This window comes from Desmodus rotundus, chromosome 3 (assembly GCF_022682495.2).
Source record: "Desmodus rotundus isolate HL8 chromosome 3, HLdesRot8A.1, whole genome shotgun sequence".
Lineage (NCBI taxonomy): Eukaryota > Metazoa > Chordata > Mammalia > Chiroptera > Phyllostomidae > Desmodus > Desmodus rotundus.
The window spans coordinates 97,913,982-97,936,437 of NC_071389.1; the positions used below are offsets into that span (position 1 = coordinate 97,913,982).

At 37.2% G+C, this 22,456-nt stretch overlaps 1 protein-coding gene across 8 annotated transcripts in view; it reads left to right on the forward strand.

Annotated features, from left to right (window-relative positions):
• Nucleotides 1-20,649, forward strand: part of CCDC138 (coiled-coil domain containing 138) — a 142,639-nt gene extending 121,990 nt beyond the window's left edge. For 7 of the 8 annotated variants that reach the window (XM_024552361.3, XM_045189160.2, XM_053920552.1 and 4 more), the window contains 3 exons: nucleotides 9,513-9,689; nucleotides 18,154-18,292; nucleotides 20,146-20,649. In XM_024552361.3, coding sequence (XP_024408129.2) covers nucleotides 9,513-9,689; nucleotides 18,154-18,292; nucleotides 20,146-20,311 — 482 coding nt within the window. In that variant the 3' untranslated portion in view covers nucleotides 20,312-20,649. The remainder of the gene's footprint in view (nucleotides 1-9,512; nucleotides 9,690-18,153; nucleotides 18,293-20,145) is intronic. The other variant, XM_045189161.2, reaches the window with a different exon arrangement.
• Nucleotides 20,650-22,456: the final 1,807 nt, after the last annotated feature.

Sequence of the window (22,456 nt, forward strand, 5' to 3'; positions counted from 1 at the left end):
ATCAACCAGCTGGAAGGAAGAAACCACCCAAACCCAATTTCAACAGGAGAGCTCACATAAATGGCATAAGTTGCATCCCAACAACATCCAACTCAGGAGATGAAGGAGAGTGCACCACTGAGTCCCACAGTGCTACCACAGAAAGCCACCCCACAAAGACAGGGAGTCAAAATAGATCAATCTAATATGCAGAAACAAACCAGAAGAGTCACCTAAAGTGGGAGAAAAAGAAACACCAAAATGAAAGGAAACGAGGAATCCCCAGAAAGAATGCTAAATGAAATTGAGGCAAGCATTCTGTCAGAGTTGAAAATAATGGTAATTGACACGGATCCTGGCCCACAGGATCCGGTGTTGTGGCTGCAATATACAAATACACACGGACTACAGAAATCCTGTGGAGGAAAAGGGATGGCATGGCCACTCTCCAAGTGAGAGAGTGAGAGGGCTAGAGAGAGCCCGAGAGAGAGAGAGAGAGAGAGAGAGAGAGAGAGAGAGAGAGAGAGAGCGCGCCAGAGAGAGCTGACCCCTGCCTGGACAAGCTTTTATTGCTTTTCTGGGCACATTACATGTAGGATGGTCCTCATTTACTATGCACAGGTTCACCACAGGTGATTACCTTTTAAGGACAACAAAGGACAGAGTCCTAATTACTTAACAGAGAAGGATGTTACAGCTCGAGGGGGAAACTGCTCACACTCCATACTTGGGTGGTTTAGCACAGACTTTAGGAAGGTAAAGATACTCAGTAAACATTTGCTGCCTCAATTCAGGGTGAGGGAGCTTTAGCAAGAGCAAGTCTCATAGCAGTCTAGGTACAATGCAGGCCTGATTTCCCACTGGAGAACCTATCCATGGACGTGGGTCCTGCCCGCCAACCTCACTCCCCACTGGCTTTTCCGAGTGGGGGCTGAGCCACATTTCCCATGCTTGGAACAGTCCCCACAGTAATAATGATGCTCAAGGAGCTCAGTGAGACCTACAAGGAATTCCTTATGGAAGCTACAAGGAACTTACTGGGAACTAGGTAACCATGGATAGATCTTGCAAACAAAGAATCAATTAGGGCATTGTGGCATTGAATGACATTCTAGATCAAATAGAGTTGGTTGATATATACCAAACCTTTCACCCCAAAGAAGAAAAATACATATTCTTTTTATATGCACATGGGACATTTTGGGGGATAGATCCTATAATAGGACACAAACAAACCTTCACACATTCAGGAAAATTGTAGTTATAACAAGCACCTTTTTGGATCACAATGTTTGAAACTAGAAACTAACCACAAGGAAAAAACTCAAAAACATTCAAATTCATGGAGACTGAATTATGTACTATTGAATAATGAATGGGTTAATAATGAGATCAAGGAAGAAATTAAAAAGGCATCTGAAAAACAAATACAAATGGGCATACAACAACACAAAACCTTTGGGACACAGTAAAGGCAGTCCTGAGGGGGAAGTTCATAGCAATACAGGCCTACCTAAAGAACATAGAAAAATTTCAAATGAACAACCAGCCCTACATCTACAAGAACTAGAACAACAACAAACAAAGCCCAGAGTGAGCAGAAGGAAGGAAATAATATCAGAGCATAATTAAATGGCATCGGGGGTAAAAAAAAAAAAAAAATCCAAGGGTCAATATTCTAGGAGCTGATTCTTTGAAAAGATAAACAAAATTGACAAACCTTTAACCAGAGTCATCAAGAAAAAAAGAGAGAGAGGACCCAAATAAACACAAAAAGAAAAGAGAAGTTACAACCTATACTACAGAAGTACAAAGGATTGGAAGAAATTACTATGAACAACTATATGCCAAGGAAATTGGACAATCTGGGGAAAAAGACAAATTTCTAGAAACATACCATCTACCCAAACTGAATCAGAAAGAAGCAGAAAGCGTGAAAAAAAAATAATAACTACTGAATTTTGTTACTGAAAGCAGTAACAAAAAAAATCCTGGCATGCAAAAGCGCTGGACTAGATGGCTTCACAGATGAATTTTACCAAACATTTAGGGAAGAGCTATCTCCTATCCTCCTCAAAATATTCCAAAAAATTCAAGAGGAGGTAAGACTTCCAAACAATTTTTATGAGGCCAGTATTATCCTAATTCCAAAAACAGGTAAAGACAAAGCAAAGAACAAAAACTAGAAACCAATATCTCTGATAAACATAGATGCAAAAATCTTCAACAAAATATTACCAACCCAGATCCAGCAATACGTTAAAAAGATTATACACCATGATCAAGTAGCATTCATCCCAGGGATGCAAGGATGGTACAGTATTCACAAATCAATATACATAATACACCACTTAAAAAATGAAATACAAAAACCACATGATCATAACAACAGATGCAGAAAAAGCATTTGATAAAATCCAGCAAAAATTTATGATAAAAGCACTCATCAAAGTGGGAATAGAGGGAGCATAACTCAACATAATAAAGGCCATATATAAGAAACCTGTAGAAATCATACTCACTGGGCAAAAACTAAAAGCTTTCCCACTACAATCAGGAACAAGACAAGGATGTCTGATTTCACCACTTCTGTTAACATAGTATCGGAAGTCCTAGCCATATCGATCAGATAAGAAAGAAAAAGAAAAGACATCCAAATTGGAAAGGAGGAAGTAAAACTGTCACTGTTTGCAGATGACATTATAATATACATAGAAAACCCTACGGTCTCCACCAAAACATTACTTGACCTAATAAGTGAATTTAGCAAAATAGCAGAATACAAAGTCAATATTCAGAAGTTGAAGACATTTTTTTGCATACCAACAATGACATATCAGAAAGAGAAAATATAAAAAATCTCTTTTACCATAGCAACAAGAAAATAATTTACCTAGGAATAAATTTAATAGAGGAGTTAAAAGACCGGTAGTTGGAAAACTGAAGAAACAAATTGAGGAAGATACAAATAAATGATAGCATATACCGTGTTCATGGATTGGAAGAATTAACATAATCAAAATGTCCACACTCAAAGCAATTTATAGATTCAATGCAATTTCTACTAAAATACCAATGGCATATTTCACTCATCTAGAACAAATATTTCAAAAACTGATATGGAACCATAAACTACCCCAAATAGCCTCAGCATTATTGAGAAATTAGAGCAAAGTAGGGGGGATTACAATACTTGATATCAAACTATACTCCAAGGCCACTTTAATGAAAACAGTGTGGTACTGGCCTAAGAACAGACACATAGTTCAACCCTGGTGGGGCTCAGTGGATTGAGCAGTGGTCTGTGAACCAAAGGGTCACCAGTTCAATTCCCGGTCAGGGCCCATGCCCGGGTGGCAGGCTGGGTCCCTGGTGGTGGATATGCAAGAGGCAACCACACATTGATATTTCGGTCCCTCTCTCCCTCCCTTCCCCTTTGTATAAAAATAAATAAAATCTTAAAAAAAAAAAAAAAGGCACATAGTTCGATGGACTAGAATAGATACCCCAGAAGTAAATCCGTGTCTTCTATGGCCAATTAATACTTGATGTAGTAGTCATGAGCATACAATGGAGTCCTCTTTAATAAATGGTGTAAGCAGAACTGGACTGGTACATGCAAAAAAAAAAAAAAAAAATGAAAGTACACCACCAACTGACACCATACACAAAAATAAATTCAAGATGGATAAAAGACTTAAATATAAGTCGTAACACCATGAAAGTAATGAAACCATAGGCAGGAAAATTTCAAATATCTCACAGAGCAATATTTTTGCCAATATATATTCTTCGGCAATAAAAATAAATGAAAAAATGGTACTACATCAAATTAAAAACCTGTACAGTTAAAGAAACCATCATCAAAATGAAAAGGGAACCAATTATATGGGAGAACATATTTGCCAATGATCATACAAAGTAGGAGGGATCACAATACCTGATATCAAATTATTACAGGGACATTGTAATCAAAACAGCCTGGTACTGGCATAAGAACAGACACATAGACCAATGGAACAGAACAGAGAGCCCAGAAGTAAACCCAAGTCTCTATGGTCAATTAATATCTGACAAAGGGGGCAGCAAGATAGAATGGAGCAAAAATAGCCTCTTCAACAAGTGGCATTGGGAGATCTGGTCAGCCACATGTAAAAAAATGAAACTCGACCATCAACTTATACCATACACAAAAATAAATTCAAGGTGGATAAAAGACTTAAATATAAGTTGTGACACCGTAAAAGTCCAACAGGAGAACATAGGCAGCAAAATCTCAGGTATTCCAGGCAGCAGTATTTTCACTGATATGTCCCCTAGAGCAAGAGACATAAAGGAAAGAATAAAGAAATGGGATCTCATCAAAATAAAAAGCTTCTGCACAGCTAAAGAAAACAGCATTAAAATGAAAAGAGAACCAACTTTATGGGAAAACATTTGCCAATGATACCTTGGACAAAGTTTTCATCCCCAAAATACATAAAGAACTCACACTACTACACTCCAGGAACACAAACAATCCAATTTAAAAAATGGTCAAAGAACCTAAGTAGGCACTTCTCCAAGGAGGACATACACATGGCCTATAGACATATGTAAAGATGCTCAACATTGCTAGCCATCAAAGAGATGCATATTAAAACCACAATGAGATATCTCCTCACACTGGTCAGAATGGCCATCATAAACAAATCAACAAACAAGTGCTGGCAAGGATGTAGGGAAAAGGGAACCCTAGTGCACTGTTGGTGGGAATGCAGACTGGTGCAGCCACTGTGGAAAAAAGTATAGAATTTCCTCAGAAAACTAAAATTGGAACTGCCTTTTGGCCCAGTTATTCCACTACTTGGAATATGCCCTAAGAATCCCAAAACACCAATTCTGAAGAACTTATGCACCTCTAAGTTCATAGCAGCGCTATTTACAATATCCAAGTGCTGGAAACAACATAAATGCCTATCAGTAAATGACTGGATCAAAAAAGTAGCTGCATTTACACAATGGAATACTATGCAGCAGAAGGAAAGAAGGAACTCCTACCTTTCATGACAGTATAGATGGGAGTGCATAATAAGTAAAATAAGCCAGTCAGTGAAAGATATACCATATGATCTCACCTATAAGAGAAACCTAATGAACAAAAATAAATTAATGAGCAAAATAGAACCAGAGACATGGAAACATAGAACAGACTGACAATGACCAGATGAGACAGGGAAGGGGGATAAAGATGGAAAGAAGGGATAGGGAATAATCAAAGAACCTGCATAAATGACCCATGGACATGGACAACTGTGTGGGGATTGACTGTGGGAGTGGGGTTGGGCTGGGTGGAGAAGTGCCAAGGGGGAAAACGGCGGACAAGTATAATAGAACAATAATAAAAATTTAAAAATAAAATAAAATGTGTGCATCTGGGCTAGTTCTACTGGCCTGCACTACTCAATATTTGGCCATAAATTTGTGCATATTTATATATTTACAAATTATATACTTACACTTCAGGGCTAGAGAAATGTAAGGAATTACTGCCATTTTTGAATAACAGGAAAGTTTGACTTGGTAAGATGGCATTGCACTGTGGCTAAGAATTTCCACTTTGGAGTCAGCCAGCCTATTAGGTTTGAATGCCAGCCCCATCACTAGGTATGTGACATTGGACAGGTCCCTTTCCATATTTACACAATTTTTTAAAGTATACATGAGAATGTGAAGATTTAGCCAAGAGTTTGTCATATAGTAAACTCCTAATATGTTGACTGTTATCATAAACATCATTATTAACTTCTTTGACTAGTTTTACTTGAGATCAGAATTGAGGCCTATTAAATTGCATTAGATTTCTGTGGCTGCATAATAAGCCACCAAACACTTAATTGCTTAAAACAACAACCATAATATTTACTAGCTCACAATTCTTTGCATTGGCAACTTGGGCTCCAGCTCAGCTGGGTGCCTGGGCTGTGTTGACTCCCCTGTTCTTGGTTGGGCTTGCTCATATTTGGGGCCTGCATTTGGTCTCATTCTAAAGTGGGCTTTCTGGAGCTGTTTACATGCCACCCTGCTTGTGACTGGAAGAGGCTTGGCCTCTTCAAGTTCAGGCTCAGGCTTCTAACACTCACGTGTCATTTCTGCTGCATTCTAATAGTTAAAGTCACAAGGTTAGCCCAAATTCAAAGGATAGGCAGTAGAGTTTACTTTTTGATGAAAGTTGCTGCAAAGTGTTTCTAATTTTTTAGTCTGCAATATAGACTAAGCAACAGAAAACACTATTTCATGCTGATTAAGATCAGCTGATTGACTTTTGATAAGGAACAAAAAATATAGTTAAATGTCAGGGCATTTTTTAAGACTCAGTAATATACCATATTCATAAAAATAAATCAGTTTTGGTACAATAGGTAAATAAAACTTTAAAAAATACTCAGATACTAAATTTGTCTGGTTTTTAGAAAATCTTCACTATTGGGAAATTAAAATAAGGGTATAATTTTTATTCTTCCTGATAAAGCCACCTTAAATATAATCAAATACCCACTTAGCCAGGTGGTTCATTTGGTTGGAGCATCGTCCCTTTTTCCAAAAGGTGTGGGTTCAATCCCTGGTCGAAGTAGGTATGGGAAGCAACAGAGTGATGTCCCTCTCTCTCTCACTCTCTCACTCATTCAATCTCTCTGTCATCAATAAATAGATCCTTGGGTGGGGATTAAAAAACAAAAATAAATACCATTTTTCTACCCCCTCAAATTAATAAAGGACAAATTTTTTTATTGTTGTTCAAGTACAGTTGTCTCCATTTTTTACCCCACGCACACACCCTCACCCTACCCATCCCTGCCTCCCACCCTCGAACTTATGCCTTTTTGCTTTCTCCATGTGTCCTTTATACATGTTCCTTGATGGCCCTTTCCCTATTATCCCTCTCCCCCCTCCTCTCTGGTAACTGTCAGTTTGTTCTTTATTTCAGTATTTCTGGTTGTATTTTACTTGCTTGTTTGTTTTGATTAGGTTACACATGTAGGTGAGATCATATTGTATTTCTCTTTCACTGCCTGGCTTATTTCACTTAGCATAATGCTTTCCAGTTCCATCAGTGTTGTCAGGAAAGGTAGGAGCTCCTTCTTTCTTTCTGCTCTGTAATATTCCATTGTGTAAATGTACCATAGTTTTTTGATCCACCCATTTACTGATGGGCATTTAGGTTGCTTCCAGCACTTGGCTATTGTAAATTGTGCTGCTATGAACATTGGGGTGCACAGGTTCTTTTGGATTGGTGTTTCAGGGTTCTTAGGGTATAATCCCAGCAGCGGAATTGCTGGGTCAAAGGGCAGTTCCATTTTTAGTTTTCTGAGGAAATTCCATTCTGTTTTCCACAGTGGCTGCACCAGTGTACATTCCCAACAACACTGTATTAGGGTTCACTTTTCTCTACAACTTTGCCAGGACTTCTTGTTTGTTGATTTGGTTAACTGATGGCCATTCTCACTGGTGTGAAGTGGTATCTCATTGTGTTTTTAATTTGCATCTCTCTGATGGCTAGTGATGCTGAGCATCTTTTCATATGTCTGTGGGCCCTTTGTATGTCCTTCTTAGAGAAGTCTCTGTTCAAGTCCTTTGACCATTTTGTAATTGGGTTGTTTGTCTTCCTGGAGTGGAATATTGTGAGTTCTTTATTTATTTTGGAGATCAGGCCCTTGCCTGAGGTATCATTGGCAAATGTTTTCCCATATGGTTGGTTTTCTTTTCATTTTAATGCTGTTTTCTTTAGCCATGCAGAAGCTTTTTATTTTGATGAGGTCCCATTTGTTTATTCTTTCCTTAATAAAGAACAATTTTTTTAAGTTTGCAAACTTGCTATGTCATGTAGCTTTCAGCTTATTTATTCTCAGATGATATATTGATAAGAAGTGAAGTAATATGTGTCAAATACAGTAGGTCATGCTGTGATAAAAACTTTTGTTCCTGTGAAGAATTAAATTCAGGTTTCATCTATATTCCTCTACCTGAGTTGTTGCTAAATGAAGATGGGTTTTTAAATAAGTTAAGTCTAAGTGGAATCTAGCAACTTTGCTTAACTTAAATATACACTTATTTGCAATGTTGTATTTTATTGAACTACAAAAGTTAAGTACAATGTTAGTGTTCCTTGAACAAAATTCTATCAAAAGTAAAAATGTAGTGATCCATAGGCATAGATCTTAATTTCTCAACATCCGTTTTTTTAAAAAAAGATTTTACTTATTTTATTTTTTAGAGAGGGAAGAGGGAGGGAGAAAGAGAGGGAGAGAAACAATGTGTGGTTGCCTCTTGTGTGCCCCCTGCTGGGGACCTGGCCTACAATCCAATCATGTGCCCTGACTGGGAATTGAACCAGCAACCCTTTGGTTTGCAGTCTGGCACTCAATCTACTGAGCCTCACCAGCCAGGCTTCAAAATCCTTTTATATATACTTTAATTTCACATAGGTTACTCTCAAATAATCATTCGTAATAATTGGGTATCTTAATTATTACTTTATGTAAGCTGAAACAGCAAAGAATAAATGCAATGTGAGGTCAGAAGATAGTAAATTTTAATGGGATGATTATGTCATATTTTCAAGGGTACTTTTGAGTCTTCATTAAACAGAAATCTCAGTAGAAAATAAACTCACTAGTATTTGTACAGCATGAACAATTTTTTATTCCTTTGAATAGTATGCTGAAATGAGTTTTATAAAACTAAAATATTCTTGTACAGTTAAAAGCATAATGTAAAATCATTGTAAAAGTGTAGTGACTTAGGTTGTTTGGTGTACTGAAGTGTAGTGAGATAAGTACCATAATGTCTCATTCTCATTGATTCTGCTTAAATCAGTGCTTCTTAACCCTGACTTTACAAGCTTGCCAACCATATGTTGAACATTTTTAAGAAAGTTTCAGGGATTCTGATAATGGCACGTGCCATCATAGCATTGGCCTTGGTAAAATCTTGCTGCCATATGTAATGGCAAATGTATCACAAAAAGTTAACACACCAGTGCATATCCAATTTTCTAAAGTTGGTTTTTAAGCACAGATGTTTTATTAGGAGACAGAAATCCTAGTTTAAGACTTATTCAAGCAATTTTTAATAAAGTTACATTTTGAAATAGGTAAACACTTAGAAAGCAACAACCACTAAAATTATAATCGCAGAAGCTATTGTGAAAGAAATACTAATGCTATTTAAATTTTTGGAAGTGTGTGGTAGTTGTAATCAAATGTGGAAAATAAACATTACTCAGTATTTACTATTAAACATCGATTGTTTTCTTAATATAAATAGAAATGGGGTATATTATTATTTCAATGTTAAAATATTAAAATTTTGAATAAAATTTACCATATCATGATGTGATTCCTCTTTTCCCATTTGAGTTCCAAGTAAATTAGTTAGGCTCTAAATTAAGTTTGTAATCTCTGGTCATTTAAATTTGTTTCACTTTTGAATATGTTAAAGTTATGATATTCCCTTTGTACCTTCTGTTTCTGGTTGATTTTATATATTTTCAGCTGACTACCTGGCTCAGGCATTTGATTCTCTTTGTTTGGACTTAAAGACAGATGAAGGAAAAGCCTTATTTTTAGAGTATCAAGCTGTTCCAGTAATATTAAACCACCTACAGATATCCAGTAAAGGACTGTTATCCAATGTCATTGATAGTTTGCTTCAGATGACAGTGGAATCTAGTAAGTTTTAAAGTTTTATATGCATAAAGAAATACTGGTGGGATGATTTTTCTCATCTGTTCTAAATGTATAATTCTGTATATCAGACAGCATGTACATGCTCAAAAATACTTTTGACAGTACTATAATAGTCATTAATAATGTCAGTAAGTTATAAAACCTAACCCTTTGTCCGAACTTTCACTAACATAGCAAAATTTCCAGTATTCATCTCAGCTATGCAACTTGTATATTCAAGTTACATTCTTGCTTCTCTTTCGTATCATCATTCTGACAGTTCTATTCTTATATTCCCTGTTTGCTCAGAGGGAATGAGATCATCAAATGTTTCTCCACCAGAACTGAGAATAATGACATAGCCATATTCCCTATTGTTGCCTCTCCAACCTTACTGTTTTTTTTGGAGGCTACTCTTTTATATTCATATTTATAATATTTTGTAGTCTGGGGTTTTCTTTCATTTCTGGTTTTTATATTGACATACAAGTTCCTTTCTTATTGGTGATTCTTAACTTAGTAGAGGTATGCTGAACATGAATATTTTCTTTCTTTTTAAAAAAATTTTTATTGTTATTCAATTACAGTTGTATGCCTTTTCTCCCCATCCCTCCACCCCACCCCAGCTGAACCCACCTCCCTCCCCCACCTCCACCCCCCCCCATCCTGTCCATGCGTCTTTCACAGTAGCTCCTGCAATCCCCTCCTCCCACCGTCTCCACCCCACTCCCCCCTGGCTATTGTTAGATTGTTCTTAACTTCAATGTCTCTGGTTATATTTTGTTTGCTTTTTTCTATATTGATTATGTTCCAGTTAAAGGTGAGATCATATGGTATTTGTCCCTCACCATCTGGCTTATTTCACTTAGCATAATGCTCTCCAGTTCCATCCATGCTGCTGCAAAGGGTATAAGCTCCTTCTTTCTCTCTGCTGCGTAGAATTCCATTGTGTAAATATACCATAGTTTTTGGATCCACTCATTTGCTGATGGGCACTCAGGTTGCTTCCAGTACTTGGCTATTGTAAATTGTGCTGCTATGAACATTGGGGTGCACAGGTTCTTTTGGATTGGTGTTTCAGGGTTCTTAGGGTATAATCCCAGCAGCGGAATTGCTGGGTCAAAGGGCAGTTCCATTTTTAGTTTTCTGAGGAAATTCCATACTGTTTTCCACAGTGGCTCACCAGTCTGCATTCCCACCACCAGTGCACTAGGGTTCCCTTTTCTCCGCATCCTCTCCAACATTTGTTTGTGGATTTGTTTATGTTGGCCACTCTGACTAGTGTGAGATGGTACCTCATGGTGGTTTTAATTTGCATCTCTCTGATGGCTAGTGATGCTGAGCATCTTTTCATATGTCTCTTGGCCCTCTGTATGTCTTCCTTGGAGAAGTGTCTGTTCAAGTCCTTTGCCCATTTTTTAATTGGGCTGTTTGTCTTCCTGGAGTGGAGCATGTGAGTTCTTTATATATTTTGGAGATCAGGCCCTTGTGTGAGGTATCATTAGCAAATATGTTTTCCCAAACTGTTGGTTCCCTTTGTAATTTGGTGTTGTTTCCTTTAGCCATGCAGAAGCTTTTTATTTTGATGAGGTCCCATTTGTTTATTCTTTCCTTTATGTCCCTTGCTTTAGGGGATGTGTCTGTGAGGATGTTGCTGCATGGAATGTCTGAGATTTTCCTGCCAATGTTTTCCTCTAGGACTTTTATGGTGTTACGACTTATATTTAAGTCTTTTATCCATCTTGAGTTTATTTTCGTGTATGGCGTAAGTTGGTGATCGAGTTTCACTTTTTTGCACGTAGCTGTCCAGATCTCCCAACACCATTTGTTGAAGAGGCTATTTTTGCTCCATTTTATGCTTCTGCCTCCTTTGTCAAATATTAATTGACCATAGAGACTTGGGTTTATTTCTGGGCTCTCTGTTCTGTTCCATTGGTCTATGTGCCTGTTTTTATGCCAGTACCAGACTGTTTTGATTACCGTGGCCTTGTAATACAGTTTGATATCAGGTATTGTGATCCCTCCTGCTTTGTTCTTCTTTCTCAAAATTGCTGCAGCTATTCGGGGTCGTTTATGGTTCCATATGAATTTCTGAAATGTTTGTTCTATATCTGTGAAATATGTCATGGGTACTCTAATAGGGATTGCATTGAATGTATAAATTGCTTTGGGTAGTACAGCCATTTTGATGATGTTAATTCTTCCAATCCATGAGCATGGTCCATGCTTCCATTTGTTTGTGTCTTCCTTAATTTCTTTCTTCAGTGTTGTGTAGTTTTCTGAGTACAGGTCTTTCACCTCCTTGGTAAGGTTTATTCCTAGGTACTTTATTTTTCTTGTTGCTATATCAAATGGGATTTTTTTTCCTGATTTCTGTTTCTGCAGTTTCGTTGTTTGTGTACAGGAATGCCTTTGATTTCTGAGTATTGACTTTGTATCCAGTTGTTTTGCCAAATTCATTTATTAGGTCGAGTAGTTTTTTGGTGGAGTCTATGGGATTTTCCATGTACACTATCATGTCATCTGCACACAATGACAGTTTTGTTTCTCTTTTCCAATTTGGATGCTTTTTATTTCTTGTCTGATTGCTGTGGCTAGGACTTCCAATACTCTGTTGAATAGAAGTGGTGAAAGTGGACATCCTTGTCTTGTCCCTGATCTTAGCAGGAAAGTTTTTAGTTTTTGCCCATTGATTTGTAGGTCTCTCGTATATGGCATTTATTATGTTCAGGAATGCTCCCTTTATTCCCACTTTGCTGAGTGTTTTTTATCGTGAATGGGAGCTGTACGTTATCAAATGCTTTTTCCCCATCTACTGATATGATCATGTGCTTTTTGTCTTTGCTGTTGTTTTTGTGATGTATGATGTTTATTGATTTGTGAATATTGTACCATCCTTGCATCCCTGGGATGAATCCCACTTGATCATTGTGTATGATCTTTTTAATGTATTGCTGGATGTGGTTTGCCAATGTTTTGTTGATGATTTTAGTGTCCATGTTCATCAGCAATATTGGCCTGAAGTTTTCTTTATTTGTTGTGTCTTTATCTGCTTTTGGGATTAGGATTATGCTGGCTTCATAAAAAGAGTTTGAGAGTCTTCCATGTTCTTGAATTTTTTCGAATAGTCTGTGAAGGATAGGGGTTAGCCCTCCCTTAAATGCTTTGTAGAATTCTCCTGTGAAACTAACTGGTCCAGGGCTTCTGTGTGTTGGGAATGTTTTGATTACTGCTTCAATTTCATCAGCTGTTATTGGTCTGTTCAGGCTTTCTGCTTCTTCTTCATTCAGTTTTGGAAGGTTATATTTTTCTAGAAATGTGTCCATTTCACCTAGTTTTTCAAATTTCTTGGCATATAGTTCTTGGTAGTAATTTCTTACAATCCTTTGTATTTCTGTGGTATCAGTTGTAATCTCTCCTCTTTCATTTCTGATTGTGTTTATTCACATCTTCTCTCCTTTTTACTTGATGAGTCCACTTAAAGGCTTCTGAATTTTGTTTATTTTTTCAAAGAACCAGCTTCTGTATTTATTGATCCTTAGAATTGTGCTTTTAGTCTCTGTGTCATTTAATTCTGCTCTGATCTTAGTTTTTTCCTTCCTTCTACTTGCTCTGGGCTGTCCTTATTGTTGTTCCTCCAGTTCTTGTAGGTGTAGGGTTAGCTTGTATATTTGAAATGTTTTTGTCTTCTTTAGGTATGCCTGTATCGCAATGAACTTCTCTCTCAGGACTGTGTTTGCTGTCCCATAAATTTTGTACTGTTGTGTGTGCATTTTCATTTGTTTCCAGAAATCTTTTGATTTCTTTCTTGATCTCATTAGTCACCCATTCATTGTTTAATATGATGCTATTCAGTCTCCATGAATTTGAATGTTTTTGAGTTTTTCCCATGAGCTTGGTTTCTCGTTTCAAGCCCTTGTTAGTCTGAGAAAGTGCTTGATGTACTTCAGTTTTCTTGAATGTGTTGAGGCTTGTTTTGTGTCCTATCATATGATCTATCTTGAAAATGTTCCATGTATATTTTAATAGAAAATGTTCCATGTGCATTTCAAAAGAAAGTATTTTTCTTCTTAGAGATGAAAGGTTTTGTATATATGAATTAAGTCCATTTGATCTAGGGCTTCATTCAATGCTGCCACATCCTTGTTGATATTTTGTTTGAAAGATCTATCCAGTGGTGACAGTGGGGTGTTAAAATACTCTATTATAAGTGTGCTTCTGTCTATATCTTTCTGAAAGTCCTTCAAGATTTTCCTCATGTATTTGGGTGCCTCTATGTTGGGGGCATATGTGTTTACAATATTTATGTCTTCTTGATATATTCTTCCATTTAGTATTATAAGTGTCCTTCTGTGTCTCTTTTTATGGCCTTTGTTTTGAAGTCTGTTTTGTCCGATAAAAGTATTGATACCCTGGCTTTTTTTTCCTGTCCATTAGCTTGGAATATTTTTTTCCAGCCCTTCAGTTTCTGTCTGTGTAGGTCTTTTTTTCTGAGGTGGGTCTCTTGCAGGCAGCATATGTGAGGGTCATGATATCTATTAAGCTACCCAGTCTCTTTTAATTGGAGCATTTAATCAATTTACATTTAAGCTTATTATTTATATGTAGTTACTCATATTTCCAGATTGTACCCAGGTTCTCATCTTCTTCTTTTTTTCCTCTTCTTAAAGCAGTCCCTTTAGGATCTCTTGCAGTGCTGGTTTAGTGGAGTTGTAACCTTTTAGTGTACTTTTGAGTGGGGAACTCCTTATTTCACTTCCATTTTATGAGAGCATTGCTGGGTAGAGTAGTCTTTGTTGCAGGCATTTGCTTTTCATTACTTGGAGTATTTCTTGCCGTTTTTTTCTGGCATGTTGTGTTTCTGTTGAGAAATTAGATGCTAGCTTAATTGTTACTTATGTGTTACTTTCTATTTCTCCCTTATTGCCTTTAAGATTCTCTATTTGTCTTGAATTTTGATGTTTTAATTCTGATGTGTCTTGGAGGGGCCTCTTTGGGTTCATTTTGATTGGGACTCTCTGTGCTTCCTGAACTTTTGTGCCTTTTGCCCTCTACAAGTTTGGGAAGTTTTCTGTCATTAGTTTTTCAAACAAGGTTTCTATCCCTTTCTTCTTTTCTTCTTCTGATATTTCTATGATTTGAATGTTCTTGTTCTTCATGTTGTCCTGAAGTTCCCTTAATCTATCCTCATATTTTTGGAGTCTTTTTTGTGCTGCTGCTCTACTTGGATATTTCTTTCTGCCTTGTCTACCAGTTCACTAATTTGGTTCTCTGCTTCATCCAGCCTGCTTGTGATTCCTTCTAGTGTATTTTTTATTTCAGAAATTGTATTCTCCATTTTTCCCTGGTTCTTGTTTCTGTTTCCTTTTTCATGCTGTTGTAGTTCCCACTCAGTTCCTGGTAGTTGTCTGTGAGTTCCTTGAGCATTCTTATACCCATTCATTTGAATTCTATGTCTGATAGATTGCTTGCCTCCATTTCATTTACCTCTTTTCCTGGAGATTCCTCCATTCCTTTCAATTGGGGGTTCTTTCTATGGCTCCCCATTTTAAGTGAATATTTTTCTTTCTTTCTGGGTTTCTGGGAACTCTGCTTTGCCAACTGCCTTCATGGAGTGATCTTGTGTGGTAGGGGTTCTGTGGGAGTCTGCTGTGGTCTCTTTGATCTCCTTGTCTGGATGCTCTATGGTTGCTCTTTCTTCTGTCTGTGTGGGCTCTCTTATACTTGGGCTTTACCTGTTGGTAGCTTCTTTGTTGCAGGGTTCTCCCCTCCACTGTATTTACTGTTAATCATAACTCCCACCTTGTCTTGTATGGTGTTGCACAGGTGTTGTTTAACAAAGCAGTATTACCAGACAATCATACCTACACCAGCAAAAGAATCCCCCTACCACATCAGCAATTGAACCACAATTGAACTCAGGTTTATAAGGGTGAAGAGAGATTGCAGATATTATAAGATATGGCAAAAGAAATGAGTTGACTAAAAGAGGGGGAAATGTTATTGAGTGGTAAGAGGGAAGAGAATTAGTGAGAGTTGGGATAGAACTGAGGCAAAGAAAGGCAAAGAATAAAGTTTAAAATGTATGTGAACACAAAAGAGCAGTGGGAACTATGGAGCATGAAAAGGGATGAGTATACTATGAGGTTTGAAGTAAAATTTAAAAGGTACTGGACCAACAGGAACAAAATTGCAGAAGAACTACAGTAGGGTCTATAGCAATGACAGCTGAATGAGGTTTAACAAAGGTGGAATGGGAATGAGAATATTGTAGAAAAGCGAAAAGTGAATACGAGATGTCTACAGTAAAGAAAAATGATTTTGAGAGGGTGGGAGAAGTTAATTAATAAGAGTAAGGAGTAACCCTGGCTGGTGTGGCTTAGTGGATTGAGCGCTGGACTGAAAACCAAAGGTTGCTGGTTTGATTCCCAGTCAGGGCACACACCCAGGTTGCAGTCCAGGTCCCCAGTAGGGGGTGTAAGAGAGGCAACCACACAATGATGTTTCTCTCCCTTTCTCCTGTCCTTCCTCTCCATCTAAAAATAAGTAAATAAAATCCTTTAAAAAAAAAGAGTAAGGAGTATAGCCCAGGTTGAGAGAGGGGAAAACAGGGAGAGAGACGGAGACGGAGAGGGAGAGGGAGAGGGAGAGAGGGAGAGAGGGAGAGAGGGAGAGAGGGAGAGAGGGAGAGAGAGAAATGAATTAAAATTCCTTACTCAGTTGATCAGGGGCAGTGGGAAGGAGAAATGGAGTAAGACAGCAGGAAGGTATTCTATGGGATTTGAAGTACAAACAGTGAGCAAATAGGAGTTCCTTTGGAGAAGAGCAAAAACCATATTATTTCACCCAACTAGCCACAGTTTATAAAAAGTGGAAAAGAAAGAAGACTCTTATTAGAGGGGAAAAAGAATGTGAGCTGACATAAGAAAGAAGAGCACTTATAAGCAAAAAACAAAACAAAACAACTAAATAAATGGAAGAAGAAATAAGTTTTTTAAAAAAACATGCAAGTTCTGATGCAGAGTAGAGTGAAATTTGTTTCAGCTGCTGGTTTCTCACCTTCTGACTTCTTTCTGGATTTGTCTCTGTGTCTGGTTTTCTTTCAGCTGCAGGACTTTTTGCGTTACTCCTGGGTGGGGGGGAAGTGCCTCCTGCTGATTGTTAAGCCTGCCCAGCTGGTTTTGCAGATCTTCCAGGTTCCTTCAGGCAGTTGGTGACTGGGCTCTGTTTTTCTTTTCCTGTGGTTTTGCAAGGATAGGGCCTCTGTCTGGGCTACAATAATCACAGGTGCCCAGTTTCCATCCCACATCCACAGAGCACTGTGCAGTCTGCCCTCTCCACCCTGGATAGTTGTGCCAGGCTGGCACTGATAAGCTACCTCGTTTTGAACTCTTTTGATCAATCTGTGAGGTGCACTCTGTGGGAGCAAATCGTGCCCACACTCCTCTCTCTTTGTTGGTGGGACCGCTGTGTGGGAGAGGTCCCTACAGGGGACCTCTGTTCCCCTTTTGAAAAAAGTCTCTTTGGGGCTACTGCCACTCCAAACCACTACCTCACTTTCCACACACTCCAACTCTCTGGCAAGTCTAGAATATATCTGGGTCCTGGCCAGTCACAGCCCACCTCCTTTCCCAGCTCCAGGTGCCACCAGGTTCTCCCAAATTCTCTGGCACTGTCCCAGCCGGTGACGGTCTCCCCAGCCTGGGTTCATCGCTGGCTATGTGTGCTTGTTGCCTTTTTCTCCCCCAGTGACTTTATTTGTTCAGATCTCCCCTGGCATGGATCTGGGACTTCCCCACCCTGAGATGGGAGGGAACCCCTAGGCTGCTATCACTGACCCAGCTCTCCTCTAGTGCCCCTGTGGCAGCCACAGTCTCTGCGCCAGGCCCAGGGACCTTCTCCTTGGCCTAACCTCATCCCCCCACCTTGCCCCCACACCCTTACCTCGGGTTTTGAAGTGTCTGCTGCACACTTTGGCTTCCAAACTCCATTATCAGGTAAGATTCTGTTGGCTGTTCACTTTGTTTTTCAGAAGATTGACTATGTGTCCCAGTTTGGGTGCATGAGCAGGGGGGCTCAGCTCCCACCTACATTGCTGCCATATTCTCCATGCCCCCAACAAAAATTTTTATTGCTAATTATTTAAATTCCTCCTACTGTTATGAACTTATTCAAGAAAGGACTTTACTCCTATTGGTCAGGCATGGGATTTCTTCCAAATTCTGTTTTAATAGAAGTTTGGTATTATGGAAAATAATCTTGTCTTTGGCTTGCATTGTTCAACAGGAGCTGGTGGATATTTTAATTCTTCAAATGATGATATTTTTGCCCCAAAGTTTGTGCATGAAAAGAATGGCAATTAAATCAATATTTATAAATACTCTATACAATTCTGGTTTTATTTTGTTTTTTAATGTCTTTTTAAAGCTAATCCCTAACAGTAAAGCACCGGTAATTTGTTTTGCAGAATCCTTGCAGCCTTTCCTGGAAGCCTGTAGCAACAATTTATTTTTTCGTACTTGCTCTGTGCTGCTTCGAACCCCTAAGCTTGATCTCCAAATACTAGAAAAGCTCAGTATTATTCTACAGAAACTTTCAAAAATCAAGTAAGAATTTTTAATTTATAATATTTTCTATGGACAGATATCTTATTGGGATCATTTAGACCTTTCTGAATTCTATACTAGTCTAACTTACTAAATCAAAATTTTCAATAAACATAGAAAATTAAGATTCATAAATATTAATGTTTATCTAAGACCATGTACTTAGTGAAACAGTAGAATTAGAATTTTGATCTTAGAATATCTTATTCTTTCTACTAAATAAACTTTAAATGCCACAAACAGAATATGTAAAACAAAGAGCAATTTTTAGGAACCAAGTGATAGTTCCAGAATAAATTATTGCACATTGATATTTTATACTACCACAGGTGAAAATAAAAAATGATGATAAGAGTATATTCTTTAGGTTCTTACTGATGTACTATGCTTATTAGGGAATTAGAAAGAAGCAGGCAGAAAAGATTTAAACTATGTTAGTGGAGATTTAAAAATTAGTTCATTTTTGGAAATTATTATGGGCTCAATACTGCCACTAATTTGTATTTCATTGTAAGAATTGTGGGCTTTTTATATTTCCTCTTCTTTTCTCTTATTCCAACATTGGTATAATCATTTTTAAAATTATAAATAAAGTACATAGATTCTAAGCTATATTTTGTTAGAATCTTTGTGTAGTCCAATGTTTCTTTTGAGGCAAATCTGAACACTTACTTTTTTAATAACAGTAAAATTGTGCAGCTCCTCTGCACCCTCTCTTTCCCATCAGCCATGATTTTCATGGTAGTGAACTTAGGTATTTTACCAGGCCTCACTGTACTTGAGTAGTAAATATAATGAATGCATCTTAAAATTATTTGCAGATATATGATAATGGGCCCATATGTTCTATTTGGTGCCTAGCACACCACACCACACCTCAGTAAATTATTAGTTATCAAATTATAACCACATACTCAATTCACCAAATTATTGGTTTTCATCTGGTATCAATTAAACTTACCAAATCATTGTCTTTCTTTTCTTGAAGACTGAGTGTACCATGACTGCATTGATTTATAATCAGTACATTCTCAGTAAGACCTGCTATAGTTTAATTGTGGTGCCAGGAAGCTACAATTACATTACTTAGGTTTAGTTCTTTCTTAGCTATTAAATCATGGGGTTTTTTCTAAGTAGTACCTACAAAGTACAAGTATATACTTGGGCCAAAGTGTTTTACTATCTGTGATGTCTTTTATAGCTTCTGTTTATTTCAGACTTAGATAAAGTTAATCAGATCAAAACTTGAATTGAAAGAGTTGAGAATAGTTGATGCTCAAGCAATTTTACTTGAAGTAACTATTTAAAACCACAAAGATGAAATTATTTTGTATCAAATGGGTGGTTATTATTATTTGATAATTTCTATCAAGATATAAGTATATGTAGATAGGAAATATGAAATATGTAATCAGATATAATTTTAACTAATTGATAATAAAGTTACTGACTAGTTAGTAGAAAGAGAATGGTTGAAAAGGTATTTTGGAGGAAAGGCAAAAGGTAAACCAATATTCTACTACTTTAAAAAGCCCAACTTACTTAAAGTAAGATAATCAAGTATTTGACTCTTTTTAGAAGTTAGAAAAAAGCAATTCTCAAGTATAGTGATAGTGAATAGGGTGGAGTTCTCAGGATTATGAAACATTTTCTTTTTTCTTTGAATACATTTTCACTTAATCTCATAAACCCATTTTGTTTGACTTGGCATGATAATTCTTTAATTACCTATTTTCTTTACTATATTTAAAAACACGTACCATTTTTTCACATTTATACATTGTCTCTCAATGTCTTCACAGATGAACTCTGTAAGTGGGTGTAATTAAATTAATGTACTCATTCTCTTACAGGAGTAATAAAAAGTTCTTTGAACTCTTTACAATTCATCTGATGCTTCAGGAAATACAAAGAACCACACATCCAGAGCATGCCTTTCTCTGTATTAATTTAAATTCAACTCTGTTTAATTTGGGTTTAACGAAATGTAATTCCCTGGCCTTCAGTGGAAGCCATTAGACAGGCTTTATTATTATTTCATATATATTATATATGTGTTGCTTATTTGTAAGATTGCAAAAATCACCATACTAAAAGTGTACCAAGTGAAATTTTCAGTAGCATTATTTATCATGAAAAATAAAGCAAAAAATTTTTTAACTTTAAGAATAAAATTTATAGAAGCTCTGAAATTTGTGGAATATTATAGTTCAACTAAGGTAGTACTAATGTGCAAAATAGAATTTCCAGAATTGATAACACTGGGGTTATTTTTTGTAAAACTGCTTTAGAAAAGTTCTTAAAATTATGTGAATATTTGGAATAAAACTGGTGTTTATGTGGGAACAGAGTTAGATCGTGTTGTCATTCTGTTTTCTTAATCTATTAGAAATCGCCCTGAATGGTGTGGATCAGTTGGTTGGGCACTGTCCCGAAAAGCAAAAGGTCATTGGTTCAATTCCTGGTCAGGGCACATGTCTAGATTATGGGTTTGGTCCTAAGCCAGGGCTCATGGGAGAGGCAACTGATTGATGTTTCTTGCTCACATTGATGTTTCATTCCCTCTTTCTCCCTTCCTTCCCCTCTCTCTAAAAAATATATGTATTTTTAAAGATTTTGTTTATTTTAGAAATTTCTCCCTTTGGAAACAAAGGTGCATAATTTTTAATTACTGTCTTCATATTAAAACTTTTCTATATATTCTAGATTCCAAAATACTGATATTTTATTGTGCTGTTCATGGAGTATATTAGCAAAAAATTTTTTTTCTAGAATAATTTACTATCAAAACATGTATGCACAAAATAAAAAAAATTTTACACTGAAAAATAAAAATTTCACAATTCTAAAACCAACACCCAGAGATATCTCCTGCTATAGCCAAAGATGAGTCGAATAGCCAGAAACAAAACTATTCTATCATTGACACTTCAGAAAATAGAATAACTGTTAACAGAAGAAAAGACTAGTTCTCTCAGAACACAAAATACCTAGCGATGGTACCAGTAAGAGAGTGGATGACAGGTTTAAAGACAGCAGGAAGCTTTTTTTTGTCTTTCTTTTTTCATTAGTGTAAAATAATAAGATCTGGAGCTGTGAGAAGACCAAAGACAGATCCAGAAAGAAGTCAAAAGTCTAACACCAACAGCTGAGACAAATTTCACTTTACTGTCCTTAAGAAGTTGCATTTTATTGTTTTTTGTTACTTTTTTTATTTCTCTTCTTTCTGTTTAGCTCTATGTTTGTTTCTTTGACTCCATTGTTTGATTGGTTTTCTTTATTCTCCCTTTCATATTGTACTTTAATTTTTCTTCTTCCACTTCACTCGTATTCCAGTAACACACTACTCTTGGTCTTTTGCTATTTATTCTTTTTATTTAGATTATATATCCCTTATCATATTACTGTTATTCCAGATCTCACATAGCACCCATCCCTGGTCTTAATCCATTTCACCATCTTCCTGAACTTTATTACTGTTGTGGATAACTTTATTCTCTCACACACTATGCCAAATTTCTATCCCTTACTCTCACAGTATCTCACCATCTAACCTCACATTAGTGCTCTGCTTTCTAAAGTCAGCTCACATTCTTTTTCCCTTCTAATAAGAGTCTTACCTCTTTTACCTTTTATAAAAAGTGGCTAGTTGGGTGAAATATCACAGTTGTACGTTGGGAACCGCCCTGCCTGGTTTCAGAAGCTGTAATCCCCCATGGCTAAGGCTGAGTCAGAGACCTTGGGACCATAAGCCACTAAGGAGATAAAGCTTATCTCTATGGCAGGGGTGCCACCTCTGCCCACTTTACTTTACCGTGCTTGGCCCTGAGCCTGACCAGTTAGCCAATGACAGGTAAGATTCTTCAAGGGAGGGACAACCTAAGACAGGCATGATCATGAAGAGGCCCACAGGGAAGGACTTGGGGTGCTATAGAAAAAGGGAGTGATAGACCCTCGCCCCTTGGCTTTGACATAGCCTGAGTCCTCATTGTGTCTGCAAGAAGTCTCCTAATCTCTTGGCTGCCTTACTTAAGCCTGAAAAAATGACAGAGGGTGGTACAGTCCTGTGCTGGAAAGGGCAGATTCCCCGGGGTGATCAGGCCTAAGAAAGAATGCATAAAATCCTGTGACACCTGCTTTGCTAAGAATGCCCTCAATTTTCTG